The sequence below is a fragment of the Cephus cinctus genome, unplaced genomic scaffold (genome assembly GCF_000341935.2).
Source record: "Cephus cinctus unplaced genomic scaffold, Ccin1 Ccin1_scaffold0143, whole genome shotgun sequence".
NCBI classification, from domain to species: Eukaryota; Metazoa; Arthropoda; class Insecta; order Hymenoptera; family Cephidae; genus Cephus; species Cephus cinctus.
The window spans coordinates 619,187-633,802 of NW_014332873.1; the positions used below are offsets into that span (position 1 = coordinate 619,187).

Sequence of the window (14,616 nt, forward strand, 5' to 3'; positions counted from 1 at the left end):
ACCACCCCCCCCCCTCTCGCCAAGCCACTTTGAGAAGAAAGCATACTCCGGTAATTTAAAAAATATATTTGTACTGTAAATAACGCAAAATCGAAATTCCTCAGATTGCTTTTTTTTGTCCATACTTCGGTGCGGGTAATCAAATGATTTGGCGTCAATGACTCCATCGTTCTCCAATTGAATAGCAGACTGTACGAATTCCTCGTTCGGATTGATACCCGACGCATGTAATTCCGCATAATCGGAGAGAAATAGAAGAAGCCACCGTCCGACAATAAAAATCGATACTAACTCATGTAGAAAACTCACCTCGTACACGTTCGGATGCCAGACTTTTGTCATGAAACGAATGCTCGGCGGACTGTACGGATAATCCGGGGGAAACTTCATGTGTGCCTGAAACAAAGAAAAAGAGACAAATTACTACCGAGCGAACCGAACAAATCGTCTGTCGGTCGAAAAGGCACAGCGAGACCGTAGAAATTGACGAAGGAGAAAGAAACGTTCCGTTCACCGGCGAGGACAAGGTCATTCACGCAGCCACTGTACTCCTCGTCATCGTTCGCTGCCCGCGTTCCCACCCGCTTCGGATAACCAAAGCGTCGTCAGCGTGCGAGCAGCCATCTTCCCAGACAACTGCGCGACCCCCCAAAAAAATCCGACGAAATTCTCAAGCGCCCTGGAAAAGCCAAAACGAAGACCCAAAAAATCGTTGAAAATTATATTTCGCCTATACGTCGAATATGCACAAGCTTCTCCGTCTGGATCATTTTACCAGTCACGAATATTATCTCGGGGAAGAAGCACCGGCGTGGGAGGAGAAGCGCGAGGCGGGGGGTGGTCGGACGTCGAGATGGGGGAAAAGGGAGCAGGGAGGTTGCCCCAAATGCAATTCCAACGTCAGCCCGACGTGGGCTGCGGTGGAAATGCGGATTTGTAACGCGTCAATCTGACTTCCGTTGTGCGTTTTCCTGCGGCTGCTCCGAAATCCTTGATGAGAATGAGGCACAAGGAAAAGAGAAAGGGCCGCTAAGAGAGTAGAGAGTGTCAGCTGATTTCACGGGTCAGAGTCACTCTGAATTCTACCGAGGAGATCCTAGAAGGCAGTGATCGTCGCTTTCGGTAGAGACTTCAGGAAGGCTTCGCTAACGGGACGCGCTATATTGATCGCGACCTGGTCATGGCCCAAATATTCTGCCCGTCCTTTGGGAATCCCCCCTTAGAATTAACCTACTTTGGTATTTGGACGAGCGCGAACCAAATATTATTCTTGAAAAGCAACACGTCCCATGCACGACTCGTGGCGCGACTCCTGATCGACGATTCCATAAAGTCGGACTGCGGATACAACCGATCAATCGAAAACGGTCTTTCTCCGGGGTCCTGAAACATCATCGTTACGGACGCGCACAGGGCACCTTTCGAAAATAGAAAATCCTCGGCTTCGTTCACATTGGTTCCGCGTCGATCGGCCGAGAAGAAAAACGAAAGATTGAAGAAAAAAAATAGTCCCGCTCGACACGTCTAGGGTCGCGCGTTGCGACAGGAATAAACGTAACGCGAAGGCGCTTTGTCGCTGTAAAAAGTTAACGGGTCCCGTTGGCTCTATAGATAAATTAAAATAATTCTTACTAACGCGGTGCCTCTGCACGGATCGAATGATCGATGAGAAAATCCCGATTAACTTTCACCAGTAGTCGTTCCGTCTTCGCTAAGCAGAAATCTGCACGTCACCTCGTGAGTTGCTTCATAGAAATGGGGCTCAACTACAATTCACAGTTACGTACAGTGCTAGCCGCTGTTGTTTGCTGACTCAAGATGTCTCCAGGTTGCCCAAAGAAATCTTTCGATTCCCCAGGTCCTTTGCTGCGACAGCAGAGACGATCTTTGAAAACTATACGGGGAAAAAAATAATAATAAAATGCATCCAGGATAATTGCCCTGCTACCCATTCTCCGTGCTATTCGATGCCTGCCGACCCAACCTAACCCAACTTCTGATCCGAGGGAGTCGACCAGAGAGACCCAGCAAGAAGGATAGCTCTCGTGTATTTCGAGCGGGTCGCAATATTACAAGGAGTGAAATCCAGGTTGCGTCTATCGGGAAGTCTCGAAATAAATCGGGAACGTGGGTTCGGCGAGCGACGGAGCGGCGAGCCGTTATCGGGATCGGCCAGTCGAGAAAACCTGGCCTCCTTGGGTCTCCGCCGCCGCTTCGTAATCCTACCGAGAACTTTGTGTAGGTAAAGCAAAGAGGAGCAGCCAGTGTGAGTAAGCACAGTCACGTGTCGGAGCAGCAGTCCTACCCAATGGCAGAAAATCCTGACAGTGTTTGTATAGAAAAAAAAACTTATAAATCCAACTTGTCCATTCGATTGAAATAAAGCATAAAATTTACTCAAACGTCACGCGCACGGCAAACGGTAATACTGAATACAGAATAAAGAAGTAATTCGGATCTCTTTTCTATTTATAGAACGCTCTAGCAACTGTACGAGGAATCGGTGAAAGGAGAAAGAAGAAAGTATGGCTGCGAACTTCCGAAACATGAAAAATTGTTCAACGGATGATACGAGCCACGTGCAAAGCCTAAGAGTTATCCTTGAAGAGCGCAGTGACTTCTAAGCCAGCGAAGCTGAAAGCTCATGCCGATTGCCCGATACCGCAAGCTCCGCAGCCTCGAGATTTCGTGCTGTTAGCAGTGAAGTATGCTTTACGGGAAAGTCAGGAGACACGCGATCGGTTCACTTGGTTTATCCAAAAATCGAATGTCCAGAATAATGAGAGCGAATCGTGCCGGTTATCAGCATTCTCTTTCTCTAGTTCCGTGACTGTACCTATGGCTACAGAGTCGGACTGGACGTTTAGCTGCTATAACTCCAGCTAGTATAGGCGCTGCAGCTACCATCGTAACTGCCATGGTCCTACTATAGCAGCAGCTAGGTAGCCGTCGGTGGTTACGTTATTACAGAGAGAGGAGGACCCGTTACGTTATGCAGAGAGGAGAGACTGGCGAGAGACCAGCAGTCGGCTAGCACAACGAAGCAGAGAGTGGTTTAGAAAGCGGACAACGCGAGTCGAGCGAAACGCGCCTACGGTCGGTGGTACACGTAGCCAGAAAGATAGAGAGAGGGAGAGGGAGAGATAGCTAGGAGACAGAGGACAAGAAAGAGAGAAGGAAGAATAGTTGAACGTGTACAGGGACACCTCGGTACGTTCGAGAATATTTCTGTCCTTCGAGTCTCGAGATTTTCCAGTCAGCTGGCTTAGCGCGATAATTAAAAAGCCTCGACAATAATTAATTTCGTGGTCACGCGCTGGAAAGACTTTCCAAAAAGCTGGAAAATCATCGCCGATCACGTGGCGATGTTTGAGGGACCATTCGAAATGGCCGACCCCGCTCCATTTTCTTTCGAATTTCCGGGTTATCGAAGGCCTCGAAGATTGCTTCATGCGTTCCTCAAACTACACGAATAGGCTCTTCATATTTAATATGGTTCTGCATCTGCTCTTTCGATGTCTCTTGAGGATGATTAACGACCTCGGGAAGAGACATCGATAACACGGCACTTTTTACTCGTGGATATTCAACGATCAGACGATCGACCAGAAATTAAAAATTTTATTGTAACATCCTCGGAGAAGCTCGGTTCGTACTAACTCTTATTTGCCTTTATGAAATGTAACCTCGGCGTATACGTGTAATCAATTGTTTTTCTTGAAGAAGGCACATTGGGCTGTTTTCAAGGCGATAGATTCTAATCTCTCGGCGAATACCACGTGCGCCATGTGCCAATGAAAACAGTCAATATTTTTTCCGTAATGCGTCTACAGAGTTGTCGCAGACAACGTAACTCCTGTCTCATAGGACCTTCCGCTGCGGTTTTATCGATCCCGTCCGACGGTACCTGATTCTTGTGCCATAGGGAAAGAAAAGAAAAACAAAAAACACGAGCGACTAAAATATATAGAATAAGATTCCCCTGTCACACTAATTCCCTCCGTTATTTACGTGACTGAGAGTCTTCGAAACAATCGCCAGACGATTTGACGAGCTTCGCTGACTCTTTGTGTCTCTTTTGTAGCGCAATGAGAATGGGACCTGAGAGGATTGCGCGAGAATGCAGGTCAACCAACGATGACGATGATCCCATTGCATTAGTTCATCGATATAATATAAGCGCTATGGCAAAGCTGGCACTGCTGCTTGGGCAAGAGCTCCTTCGCAATTTTAAATTCCCAAGCCAAGAAAGAAATCGGTTCGCGCGTCGATTAATGCCAGGGAGCCGATCGACGACGAGAACGAGCGACCGTGTCGCTCTCGATTCTCTCCCGCGCCCATTTGATATTCCTCCCAGTTGCCTTCGTAGATATCTTTTATCAGGAGACACGTGAAAAGGTGACTGCGACGAGCCCAGGTGGTTGCACGCGCGAATGCATGTCGTAACTTGTTACCGTGTAAAATTGGTCTTCCCCATAGAAAAATCAATGATGCACAACGTACTACTATCCGACTGGCCCCGGCGGCCAAGGTAATGTCAACTTCTGCTCGCGTGCAGCGAAATTGCACTAGGTTGACATTGCGGACATTTGGAAATGAGCGCAAACGAGCTTCGATCCGACTTTAAGAATTATTAATGCACCCAATGGGATGAATTTTGTTTTTCATATCTATTTTCCCCCCCACACAAAGAGAGACGTGCGTAATTGACTCTGATAATATTCTAGGTATACATTCGCTGTAGTTCGATTTGACGGAACTGAGTTGACGTATTTTGACGTAGTTGACTGAGTTGACGGCTTTGAAGCATCGTTTCGGCAAATAAATTTCTATTCAGGAGAAATGCTTTTTTTCCAGGTCAGAACTGTTTTGATATTTTTAGTTGTTGTTTTTTTTTTGTTGTGTAAAAAAGCCGTATACTATGGATATATGTGTCTGTGTCCACCAAGCACATTGAAAACTTGTTCTTCAACGTGAGATGTTTGTTCGCTGTTCAGTATATACGTATAGTGAAACTTTTGCGCATCGAGAGATCCGCATGATTCTCTACGGAACAGCCTCTTCCAACTGACAGCGTGTCGCTGGAGGAGAATAACGTAAGAAAATCCGAGAATTCGTTTAAACTTTTAGTAACTTCAAAACGAGATATGTTTACTACTCACGAAACGGACGCAAATTGAATACTATTACCGAGTTGACGTTACTTTACGATACCTTACAGTTAAAGCAGATAACATCCTGGAAATTGTTATCATTATTCCTTTTGTCTCTGTGTACCTATAACGTAGCAGTATCTTCTTTGTTGTAATTGCACGTGTCAATCGCCGCGTCCACGTGACGCACGAAATACGGGAACTTATCTTGAAACGTTAATCATTGATATTATTTATTTAGCGGTATTGCAGAGAAAAAAAAGATTCTTCGATATGTGTGACATATATTTGGCACCAAATGTTCGATGCAAATAATTCGTTTTAGACTGGATAAAGGGTGACTGACTGTCGTTGCTACCAAATGACAATGACGCAGGAGTAAGAAATTGCGAAAATTGCATTGCAGTTTAGAAACTGCAGTCAACCAGAAGTGCATGAAAGAGAAATGGTAATTGGCTTTTATTATGAACTGTGAACGTTAATCTGATAGGGGAACTTTGCAAGGCAAATCTTGCAATGTCCTCTGCACGAAAAAAATACACTTTATTTAAAATGGTAACTACAGTGGATATTGGTTGGTTGGTGTATATATTTAAAAAAAGAAACTGTTAGAATATAGAATAATGTTAAATTTTGGAGCCTAAACTTTGTAGTAAAAGTCATTTCTCTTGGTATCACTAGATAAAGAAAAATGCTATTGTGATAATCACAGTTTTTATCAGTTATTTACAAGTTTACTTCCTATCCTGCTGACAAATAGCTATTTCCTTACAATGAAATTACACATGTATAGGAAAGCGGCTATGCAGACGCGTTCTTCTCCATCGTTCTACAAAATGATGCATTGCTCATATTTCTTTTTCGCGATCTTCCTACAGTCAGCGAATAAAGCTATTCATACAAAACTGACCATGAACCATGTTTCACGGATTCGTAAATTGGGCATCATTCCAAACGTTCAAATGTACACGACTTAAGCATTTGTCCGTAGAATATTAAAGATCCTCAAAGAAAAAGAAAGAAAGAAAGAAAGGGAGCTGTCCACTAACCTTGAAGTATCCACCCTGGTAAAGTGTGTCTGGTGGACCGAAGATCGCGACTTCCCATTCGAACATATTGTCCTCGTTGACGAGTTTCACACGGAAGCCCTCGACAGGTTCTTCCTGAAGGCTCTTGTATTCGAGAGCCAGGGCTCTGAGGGCGCTACTCGTGGGCTGTGCCATTTTTGTAGGTTCACGAAGTCGAGGAACGTGCACCTCACCAGGAGGTGAAGAAGAACGTGGTCGTAAGCTTTTATAAATAAGCTCTGTAAAGCCTTCACAACAACACCAGCACCAAGCTTCGAATGGACGGATGGACGCCTTTGTGATTCGACGAGTTACGTCGTGGACGCACACGAGTGCGAGCTTCACGGTTTTCTTCGGTCTCTTTTAGGTGAGAACGATGTGAGCTACCCTGGCGAAGGTCTCTTTCCGCACTAACGCGTCCCCTGCAGGTACTCACCAAAACCGCGAATAATCGCGCTTCTTCGAAATTAACTACGAAACTCGAATCGTCCAATAAACAAAGGAACGCGTCCTTCGTGTTCTCAACTGCGAAGTGTCCCCACGATCAACAATACACCATTCCCAATGCGTGCACCTCGACTTTAACAAAACAGCTGACGTGCTGCTCTGTCGTCACCGTTGCTTAGTGCGCACGCGCAAAGCTGTGTGCCATTATTAGTTTGTTCGTTAAATGGACGTAGTGAGTTTGAATTACCGTTACGTTTGAAAATTTAGATTTTTCAAAATACCGTTGCTTATCGTAAGATAAATGCAATTATTTCTAGCCTAATAATGATTTCGTCTTTCTTTAATAGACGAGGTTTCATATTTTATGGCAAATTTTAGTTTCGTTTATGCTTAAAGCTCATTCATAACCTCCTCAATGGTTAGAATGTAATCTTATTGATTTGAATACGATGGTCGGTCAGTTAGAATGTATCTTGAGAGTAATAATTCTAGATAAAGTTTCTTAGAGTACTGTGAGATAGCGTTGGTGTATATCATATCGAAGGTGAGCATCCTAAGATTTTCTGTGATCCTGTGTTATTTTTAAATATTAATTAATTAAAGTATTAATTCATAATGAAAACCACAATGTATTGTATTTTTTTATTATGAACTATAACAAGGCACTAAGTTTATCGCAAGTCCTACAGCAGTTACTGAATACAGCTTCCTCTTTGCTTCTTATGTTATCAAACTTTACATTCTTTTTTTTTACAAGGTTACATAAAGTAGTGATAAGTAAAATTTATAATGAAATAATAATTTTAACATTCAGGCTCTCACATTCCCATCATGTTTTCTTTTAACCAATCAAGAAGCTCGGATTAGTAAATCCAGATAGAGTAGGAAACAGCTTTATCTGACTAATACAGCCACTACACAATATTCTGTACAGTAAATTTAAAAAATGATATACCTACTAGTTATGTCATTAACGTGACACAGCAAGTTACATCTTTCCGCCACGAAAGCATAAAAAGCCGTTCAAGCTTCTATAAGATTCTAGTAAAGTACAAGATTCAAGCGGTGTATTTCGCAGCGGTAACGCCTTTTATCTTGGAATTCTAAGCGTGTAAAACATTTAAAATGGCTATCGAAATTGATCCTCAACTCTTCGGAGTATTTGCCTTCTGGTCTGGTATTCTGATATTAAAGATTATGAGTATGGCACTTTTGACTGCAAAACAGCGATTTGCAAAAAAGGTAAGTTCGTTCAATGTTTTTATTTATAATTATTGATCAAATATGCCATTATGCTGTTACTTCATGTGTATCTATGTCAGTTGCATCATTTGATCAATAACAAGTTCTTTTTCTAGTTATTCTGCTTCAGATAGCGAGTTCAATTATTTGTAGAGTATTATATTGTATCGTATTAACATGTTTTGTATCATCCTTCTTTTCTGGGATATGTAATAGTTTCATGTATTTTATTATTCTCTGTGTAGCTATATGAATAAATGTATAATATTACTAATTAATAGTTCATTTTTGTTTTAGGTGTTTGCTAATTCAGAGGATCTTATGAATAAATCAGACGCAAAGGTCAAGTATGACGATCCAGATGTGGAGCGTGTACGTAGAGCACATCAGAATGATCTTGAAAATATTTTGCCCTGGTTTTTAATTACATTTATTTGGCTGCAAACTGGTCCTTCCGTTTGGCTAGCTACTCAGCTCATCCGTGCCTTTGCAATTTCAAGATGCACACACAGTTTATTTTATGCTGTTGTTCCTAAACAACCCCACAGAGCATTATCTTTTTTCGTTGGATATTGGATTATGTTTTATGAGGCTGTTTCCGTTATACTGCACTTCCTCTGAAGCGTACAATTACTGTCTGTACTTATAGCTCTATAGATTTCTTTTAAAAAGTTTAGCAATTAAGGTAAAGACATAATGTGTTATGATGTCATAATTATATCATATATTGATAGCATTTGTTTGGCCATAGAATATTTAATATTAATAGAACGTTAATATTCAATATATTTTTTTATATTACAATATATACTTCTCAGAATATACAGAGTATTTCATTTCTCCTAGTCTGTCAAGCTTCATTATTGATATGAAAAAATGTGATTAAGCAAAATGTAATAAATATAAATACTAAATAATAACATACAGTAATAAGTTATTGCTCTATTTTTTAATATCATAACGTAGCATTAGTCTCAATAGGTAATTAAAAATATTACTCTTACTACCGGCACTGTTATAATGGTCAATCTCAATCCACTCCATTTATTAAAGTTCATACGCTTGTTTTCACAAACAAAAGTCTTTTCTGAACTATTCACTTTCAAAGCTGGAATCATTTGTTGGATAGGTCCTTGTGTCAAAGTTCAAGGGTACCAGAGGTCAATAAACTTATCTCAAATGAATTTCTTTAGAACTCTGCTTTTAGTGGAAGTTATAAAATCTCACTAATCGTATCAAACCATTATGCCTAAATCAGTCATATGCTATAAAAAATAGTAATTCTGAAATTATAAGTTTTTGAATACGTTATGTCACGTTCATTAGAACCAACCATCACATACATGACTGATAAAACGTGAGTGATAATGTTAGACGAAAGCTAAAGAAAGTTTCTCGCTATTTTTAGATTCTTGTAATAATAGGAAATTCGTTAGCAGAGTTGAGCGAACTCCACGACAAAAAGTACCAAGGAGAGACGTCGCGACGGCGCACCGATTGTGTATCCAGGTATCCAGGACGACGCTTGAAGTATCCACTGTCATTAGTAGTATAATCAGTGTAGCCAATGAAGGTAAATAACTATAGCAGCGATAACGTCAGCCGCGTCGGGCTGCATTTCGTGGTTGCACTGGGTGAAGGTAACGCGACGGCGCACCGTCTGTTTAACGTCGTATCCCATGGCAACGACGTCTGGCGCGGGAATGTGAGGCCGCCGCGATTTTTCGGTATCTCGTTAAACTCGTCAGTGAACGACGAACCGCGTTAACGACGCGTTCCGTACGTTTCCTCGTTACCCGTCGAAAAGCGACGCCTCTCGCTGTAGTGCCGACGGGTCTCATTCTCATTTAACAAAATCGCTTTATTTCGAAAGACACGAAATTCCCTTAAAGTCCGAAAACAATGACATCGCAACATTCAGCTAATTGCCGAGAAAGACTCCATTTCGTAAATTCCCGAGTTACGAATTTTGAGTCAAACGATATAAAAAGTTCCTAAGAAAAAGGCTTTACGAGTACCGTGATCTTTTTAAGCATAAAATGTCCTCGGTGCTTGGCCCATAATTACTCTCTAAATGTAAAATAATTAAAACAAATCATACCATTTAAAATCCGTATTCGCCGTCAATGAATTTTTATGATAACGTAAAATGGCGTTAAATTTTTAAAAAGCAACTGGAGGAAGCGGACGACAGGAACGAATGACGTTGCCAGATTCTATACAGGTGGTTTCAGGTTGGTATTGCATTTAAATTATCTGCGACATACCAGAGCAAATTAGAATAATTATGCATAAATCATACCGCTATTTTCCTCGATTACACATAAAAGAAGCATATATGCTGAATCATGCTAAAACAGATGTTATACGGGAAAAGTGGATATACCAATCTACAATAATAGAATAGTAGAAGGTAAGAAAAGCAAGCTCATGTGCAGCCGTTCGCACGGTACCGAAAGTACAGCAAAGTGATAAGCTCCCTTTAACTGACCTTTTGCCACGCGATTAAATTTGCCAAATATTTGCAGAGCATTAAAATTCCTTAACGTTCATCCCATATGTTGTAGCAACAGTGAGTTATAAAGATGCTAATGAAGTTACAAACCTGCCAACGCCAATTCCAACGAGTCTACGTACCCCCGTACCCATGGCATACCAACTATAATTATTTCTGTAAAAACAATGGAAAATCAAGCGAAGCAATTTTACGAATGCAGGTCAAACGTCAAAGGCTGCATAGTATAGATATATAATATACAGTCCAACCATTGTTTTATCGATAAACACGTTAGTATCTACCGTAGGTTAGAAAGAGAGAAAAGAAAAGGACAACGATTGCTAATGTAAGAATTTAAATAAAATTACTTCAATTAAACTGTATAAACTGTAATAAACTGTACTCCCCACATTCGTGTACATCGTTAAACACGCGTATCCATACAAACAGTATGGTTCTTACATATACTATAAATACTAGAAATCCGCCAGATCGACGTAACATCAAGACCACGTGGCACATGTGTCCAGTTTGTCCAACAATAAGCCGACATCGACTATTTTTCTTATACTAGGAACTAGATGAGACATACCTATATCAGGATATATATATATATATATAGCCACATATACCATATGCATATATTTCTGCTAGTAAAGTGTCGGGGTTACGAACTCGTATAGATGCAGCTGTACATTTATGGATAATCGTGTAAATTTCCTATGGCCACATATACCATATGCATATATTTCTGCCCGACATCGACTATTTTTCTTATACTAGGAACTAGATGAGACATACCTATATCAGGATATATATATATATATAGCCACATATACCATATGCATATATTTCTGCTAGTAAAGTGTCGGGGTTACGAACTCGTATAGATGCAGCTGTACATTTATGGATAATCGTGTAAATTTCCTATGTCGCAGCTTTATTCAGTGTGGCTCCACAAAATCGCATTTTGCCGATTCGCCAACAACGTGGCGATTTCAATTGAATTTATACGTGGATTAATCGACGGGCAGGAACTGACTATTTGACTAACGCGTTTTACACACGCACATACGGAGACCTGTACAAATTGGATTTATCAGTCAGATTCGATGAGTGTCGTGTGGTCGTTCGCCGAGCTGATACATTTCGGTTGAATCGCCCTGTAGACATAAAAGTGTCTTACGATCAGTAACAATATGAAAAATAGACACGTGGACAGAACTGATTGCGAAACATGTATGTTTTAGTCGATTCGAAGGACAAAGGTGGTTTAAGACTTTTTAATCCCATGAGATTAATCTTTTTTATTCACCTTAGCAACGTGCCACAACTTGACAGTTTCTTAGGCCAGACGGTCGACCTCGTTTGAGAGACACTGTATACGTTGTGCTTTAGTGTCATGGCCGAATAAATGCGAAGTCGAAGGATTCCTTCGTTCGATTCTACGACAGTTGGAATATTCTTTTATTTACATTCGACGTAATTGGCTTTGTTTGCCTATTAAAACTGGCGCAGGATTCCTTAAATATTCCGCATTATTTCTACGAACCAGACACTCGACTCGCGTTTGCTTTATCTTGAGAGAAAAAAAGAAAGAAGCCAAGACCAAAGAGTTAGTGACATCATGGGCTGGAAATGCACTCGAAATCTTTCGGCCCTGCAGCTGCACGGCTGCCACCTCGGCCATGCAGGCTTGTGCACTTTTACGACGTCCTGAAGGAAACTCGTCGGATTTGTTGTTGTTCCGAAATCCTCTTGTCGTTTCCCGTGTAATACTCTGCCCGAGTAAACAGTTTGTCCAGTGAATAAATAACGAGGGGATAAGCTACCGAGCTCGAGTTGCAACAGGATGCGGTTTACTCGGGCGAATTATTCGTCTCGAGGATTTACATGCATTAATTGGAGAAATTTTTTTTGTTATATTTTCAAAGCTCAAATTTCGCCGGTCTAACCATAACACTCGAGTGGGGCCAATTGGTCGTACGCGAATGACCACATATGGCCTTACTTCTGGTGACGTCATAGCTTTGACGTTCCATTGGAGTCGAACCCATTTTAAATGTTTGAAATGCTGAGATTTTTTTTAAAAATCATATCTGTTTTACCGAATTGATTTATGTGGTATTTTAATGTGTATAGTCGAGGAAGGTTCTATCTCTGGTAAGACCGATAAAATTGTTTTCACTTTATCGAGTGATAATGAGAACTCAAGTAAGAACGAAGGGAGGAAGAAGAGAAGCACTATTCGAGAATATGACTGTTTATTAAGCGATTCAATTTCGAAAATTTTACCTTTAAGATTAATTAACAACGAGACTTTGCAGTTTGTTATATCAGGTTGCTTCGAGAAGCAAATTCGAGTCTCGGCAGAAAGTTAAAGAACCTTACAATAACCAACCGAGACAAGCCGATTTATTATTCATAAACAACAAATCCACTGTCTATGCTGAATCTCCTGGATTTTCAAGCAGAAATCATCGTAAGACTAAAAGAACTTGTAGCTTCTAACAAGAACGTAAATTCTATGAATAACGGAAATGACTTCCCGTTCGCACTATGTACAGCTAAATATGGCTCTGGAGACTTTATCATTGTCCTTTTACCATCCCCGTTTCTCCAGAAGCTTCGCGCAGATTCGAAGGATGATTCACGGATCGACAAAATCCCGAATTAAACTTTATCGTCTGCAACGAAGCCGAGAGTCCTAGATGCACGGTAAACGCCATTTAAAGTGAAATTCAAAGAAATCATCAAAATTGGTAAAACCGAGTAAAATAGTGGGTAGTCTGACCGTTCAAGGCCGTTCGAAGACTCATGGTTGCTATTGCATACGAACGAATCGCGTGGGTGGTTCTGTCTATGACGTGTCACGTACTCAAAAAACGTAAATCTTATCGTACTACGTCACGAGTCAATGAAATCGTTATTAAAATTAACAAAATTCAGACTACTGAAAATTTCATGACTTTGGTTGAATTTTAAAACTAGAAAAAAATATCTGCCATACTGTAGAAACGAAGCGTCTCCACGATAAACATAAAAAATCCATCGCTTGTATACCGATCGCAAGAATTCTCTCAGCAGTCGGATGACGCGTCTTGCAGAGTTTCTGGTTCGCCCACAGATTCCGTCTCGTTCACCAAATACGGAGCACGTTGAGAAACACGGCAGTCCGGCCCGTGCGGCCCTGCACGGCCGCCGCACAGTGACTATAGCCGATTTGTTGCCCACGCTTTGACCTTTTTTTTTACAGACCCCAAACGAAACCTACAGAGAATTTTGCTTGGTCGAAATATTACGAGACCGAAGTTCATATGTTTTAACAGTATCGATTAAATTTTCCGTCTTATCTTTTCACTTTGTATATATAGACGTCACTACTGAACGAGGAAATTCCGTGCAAGAGACATTTTCGCTAGTTGGAAACGTATCCGGAGGATTGAAGATTCTGCGCTTCTATCGCGTTAAGTAAATAGCAGAGCGTCTCGGCTGTGAGAAGAGGTTTTATTCGCGTCTAGAGACACGGAATCCCTTTGTAACGCCTTTTTCTCCTTTGGGAGGAGTGTAGCGTGCGAGTGCGAAAGGGACAGAGATGGATTTAACAATAAGAGGAAACGAGTACCCATTACACCTTCATGACTGAGAACCTTTATTGCTTTTACCAGAAATACGAATCTCTCTCTCTCTCTCTCTCTCAGCATCCCAGAAATTCGACTTTCTTCTTCCCGTTCGTCATCGTTATGACAATCAAAGTGAATTCCATTCTCTTGCCTTTTATTTTTCCTTTATCGTTATTCCAAACAGTCAGGACCGAAGTGCCGAGAAAGAGTTCCCAAACACGACAGAGTGTATTTGCGACTAGTGAGTAAACCGACGCGTATGCTCCGACTCTTCGAAGGACGAGGCGTGACTGTATTTAGTTATAAATTAGCATTACGCAAGGCGCCGATATTGAACTGGCACTTTTTTATACCTATATATGTCCACGTATACGTAAGTTGGTGCAGACGCGTGTCTGGTTGCTTCCTGCCGTCGGCTGCAACATTGTTTTTTTTTTTTTTTGACTGACGCGTCGAGTTACTTGAAACCTGGAACAAAAAATGGCAAAGTCGTTGGTTCGATTGAAAGTTTGATTTTATAAAATAAAATTCAAAATTTCGACCGCGTCATTGAATTTTCTCGAACGTCACGAGGTAACGCTTGTGGC

At 41.2% G+C, this 14,616-nt stretch overlaps 2 protein-coding genes across 2 annotated transcripts in view; one reads left to right on the forward strand and one right to left on the reverse strand.

Annotated features, from left to right (window-relative positions):
- LOC107263224 (ubiquitin-conjugating enzyme E2 R2) overlaps window positions 1-6,814 on the reverse strand; it is a 13,490-nt gene extending 6,676 nt beyond the window's left edge. Inside the window, exons 1-2 of the mRNA XM_015730172.2 lie at window positions 6,203-6,814; window positions 310-396 (exon numbers count right to left, since the gene is read on the reverse strand). Of these exons, the coding sequence (XP_015585658.1) occupies window positions 310-396; window positions 6,203-6,376 (261 nt within the window). The 5' untranslated portion in view covers window positions 6,377-6,814. The remainder of the gene's footprint in view (window positions 1-309; window positions 397-6,202) is intronic.
- A 744-nt stretch (window positions 6,815-7,558) lies between these two features.
- On the forward strand, window positions 7,559-8,731 carry LOC107263226 (microsomal glutathione S-transferase 1). The gene is made up of 2 exons (XM_015730174.1): window positions 7,559-7,909; window positions 8,207-8,731. Exons 1-2 carry the CDS (start codon window positions 7,793-7,795, stop codon window positions 8,528-8,530), a joined length of 441 nt encoding a protein of 146 aa, XP_015585660.1. The 5' UTR covers window positions 7,559-7,792; the 3' UTR covers window positions 8,531-8,731.
- Window positions 8,732-14,616: the final 5,885 nt, after the last annotated feature.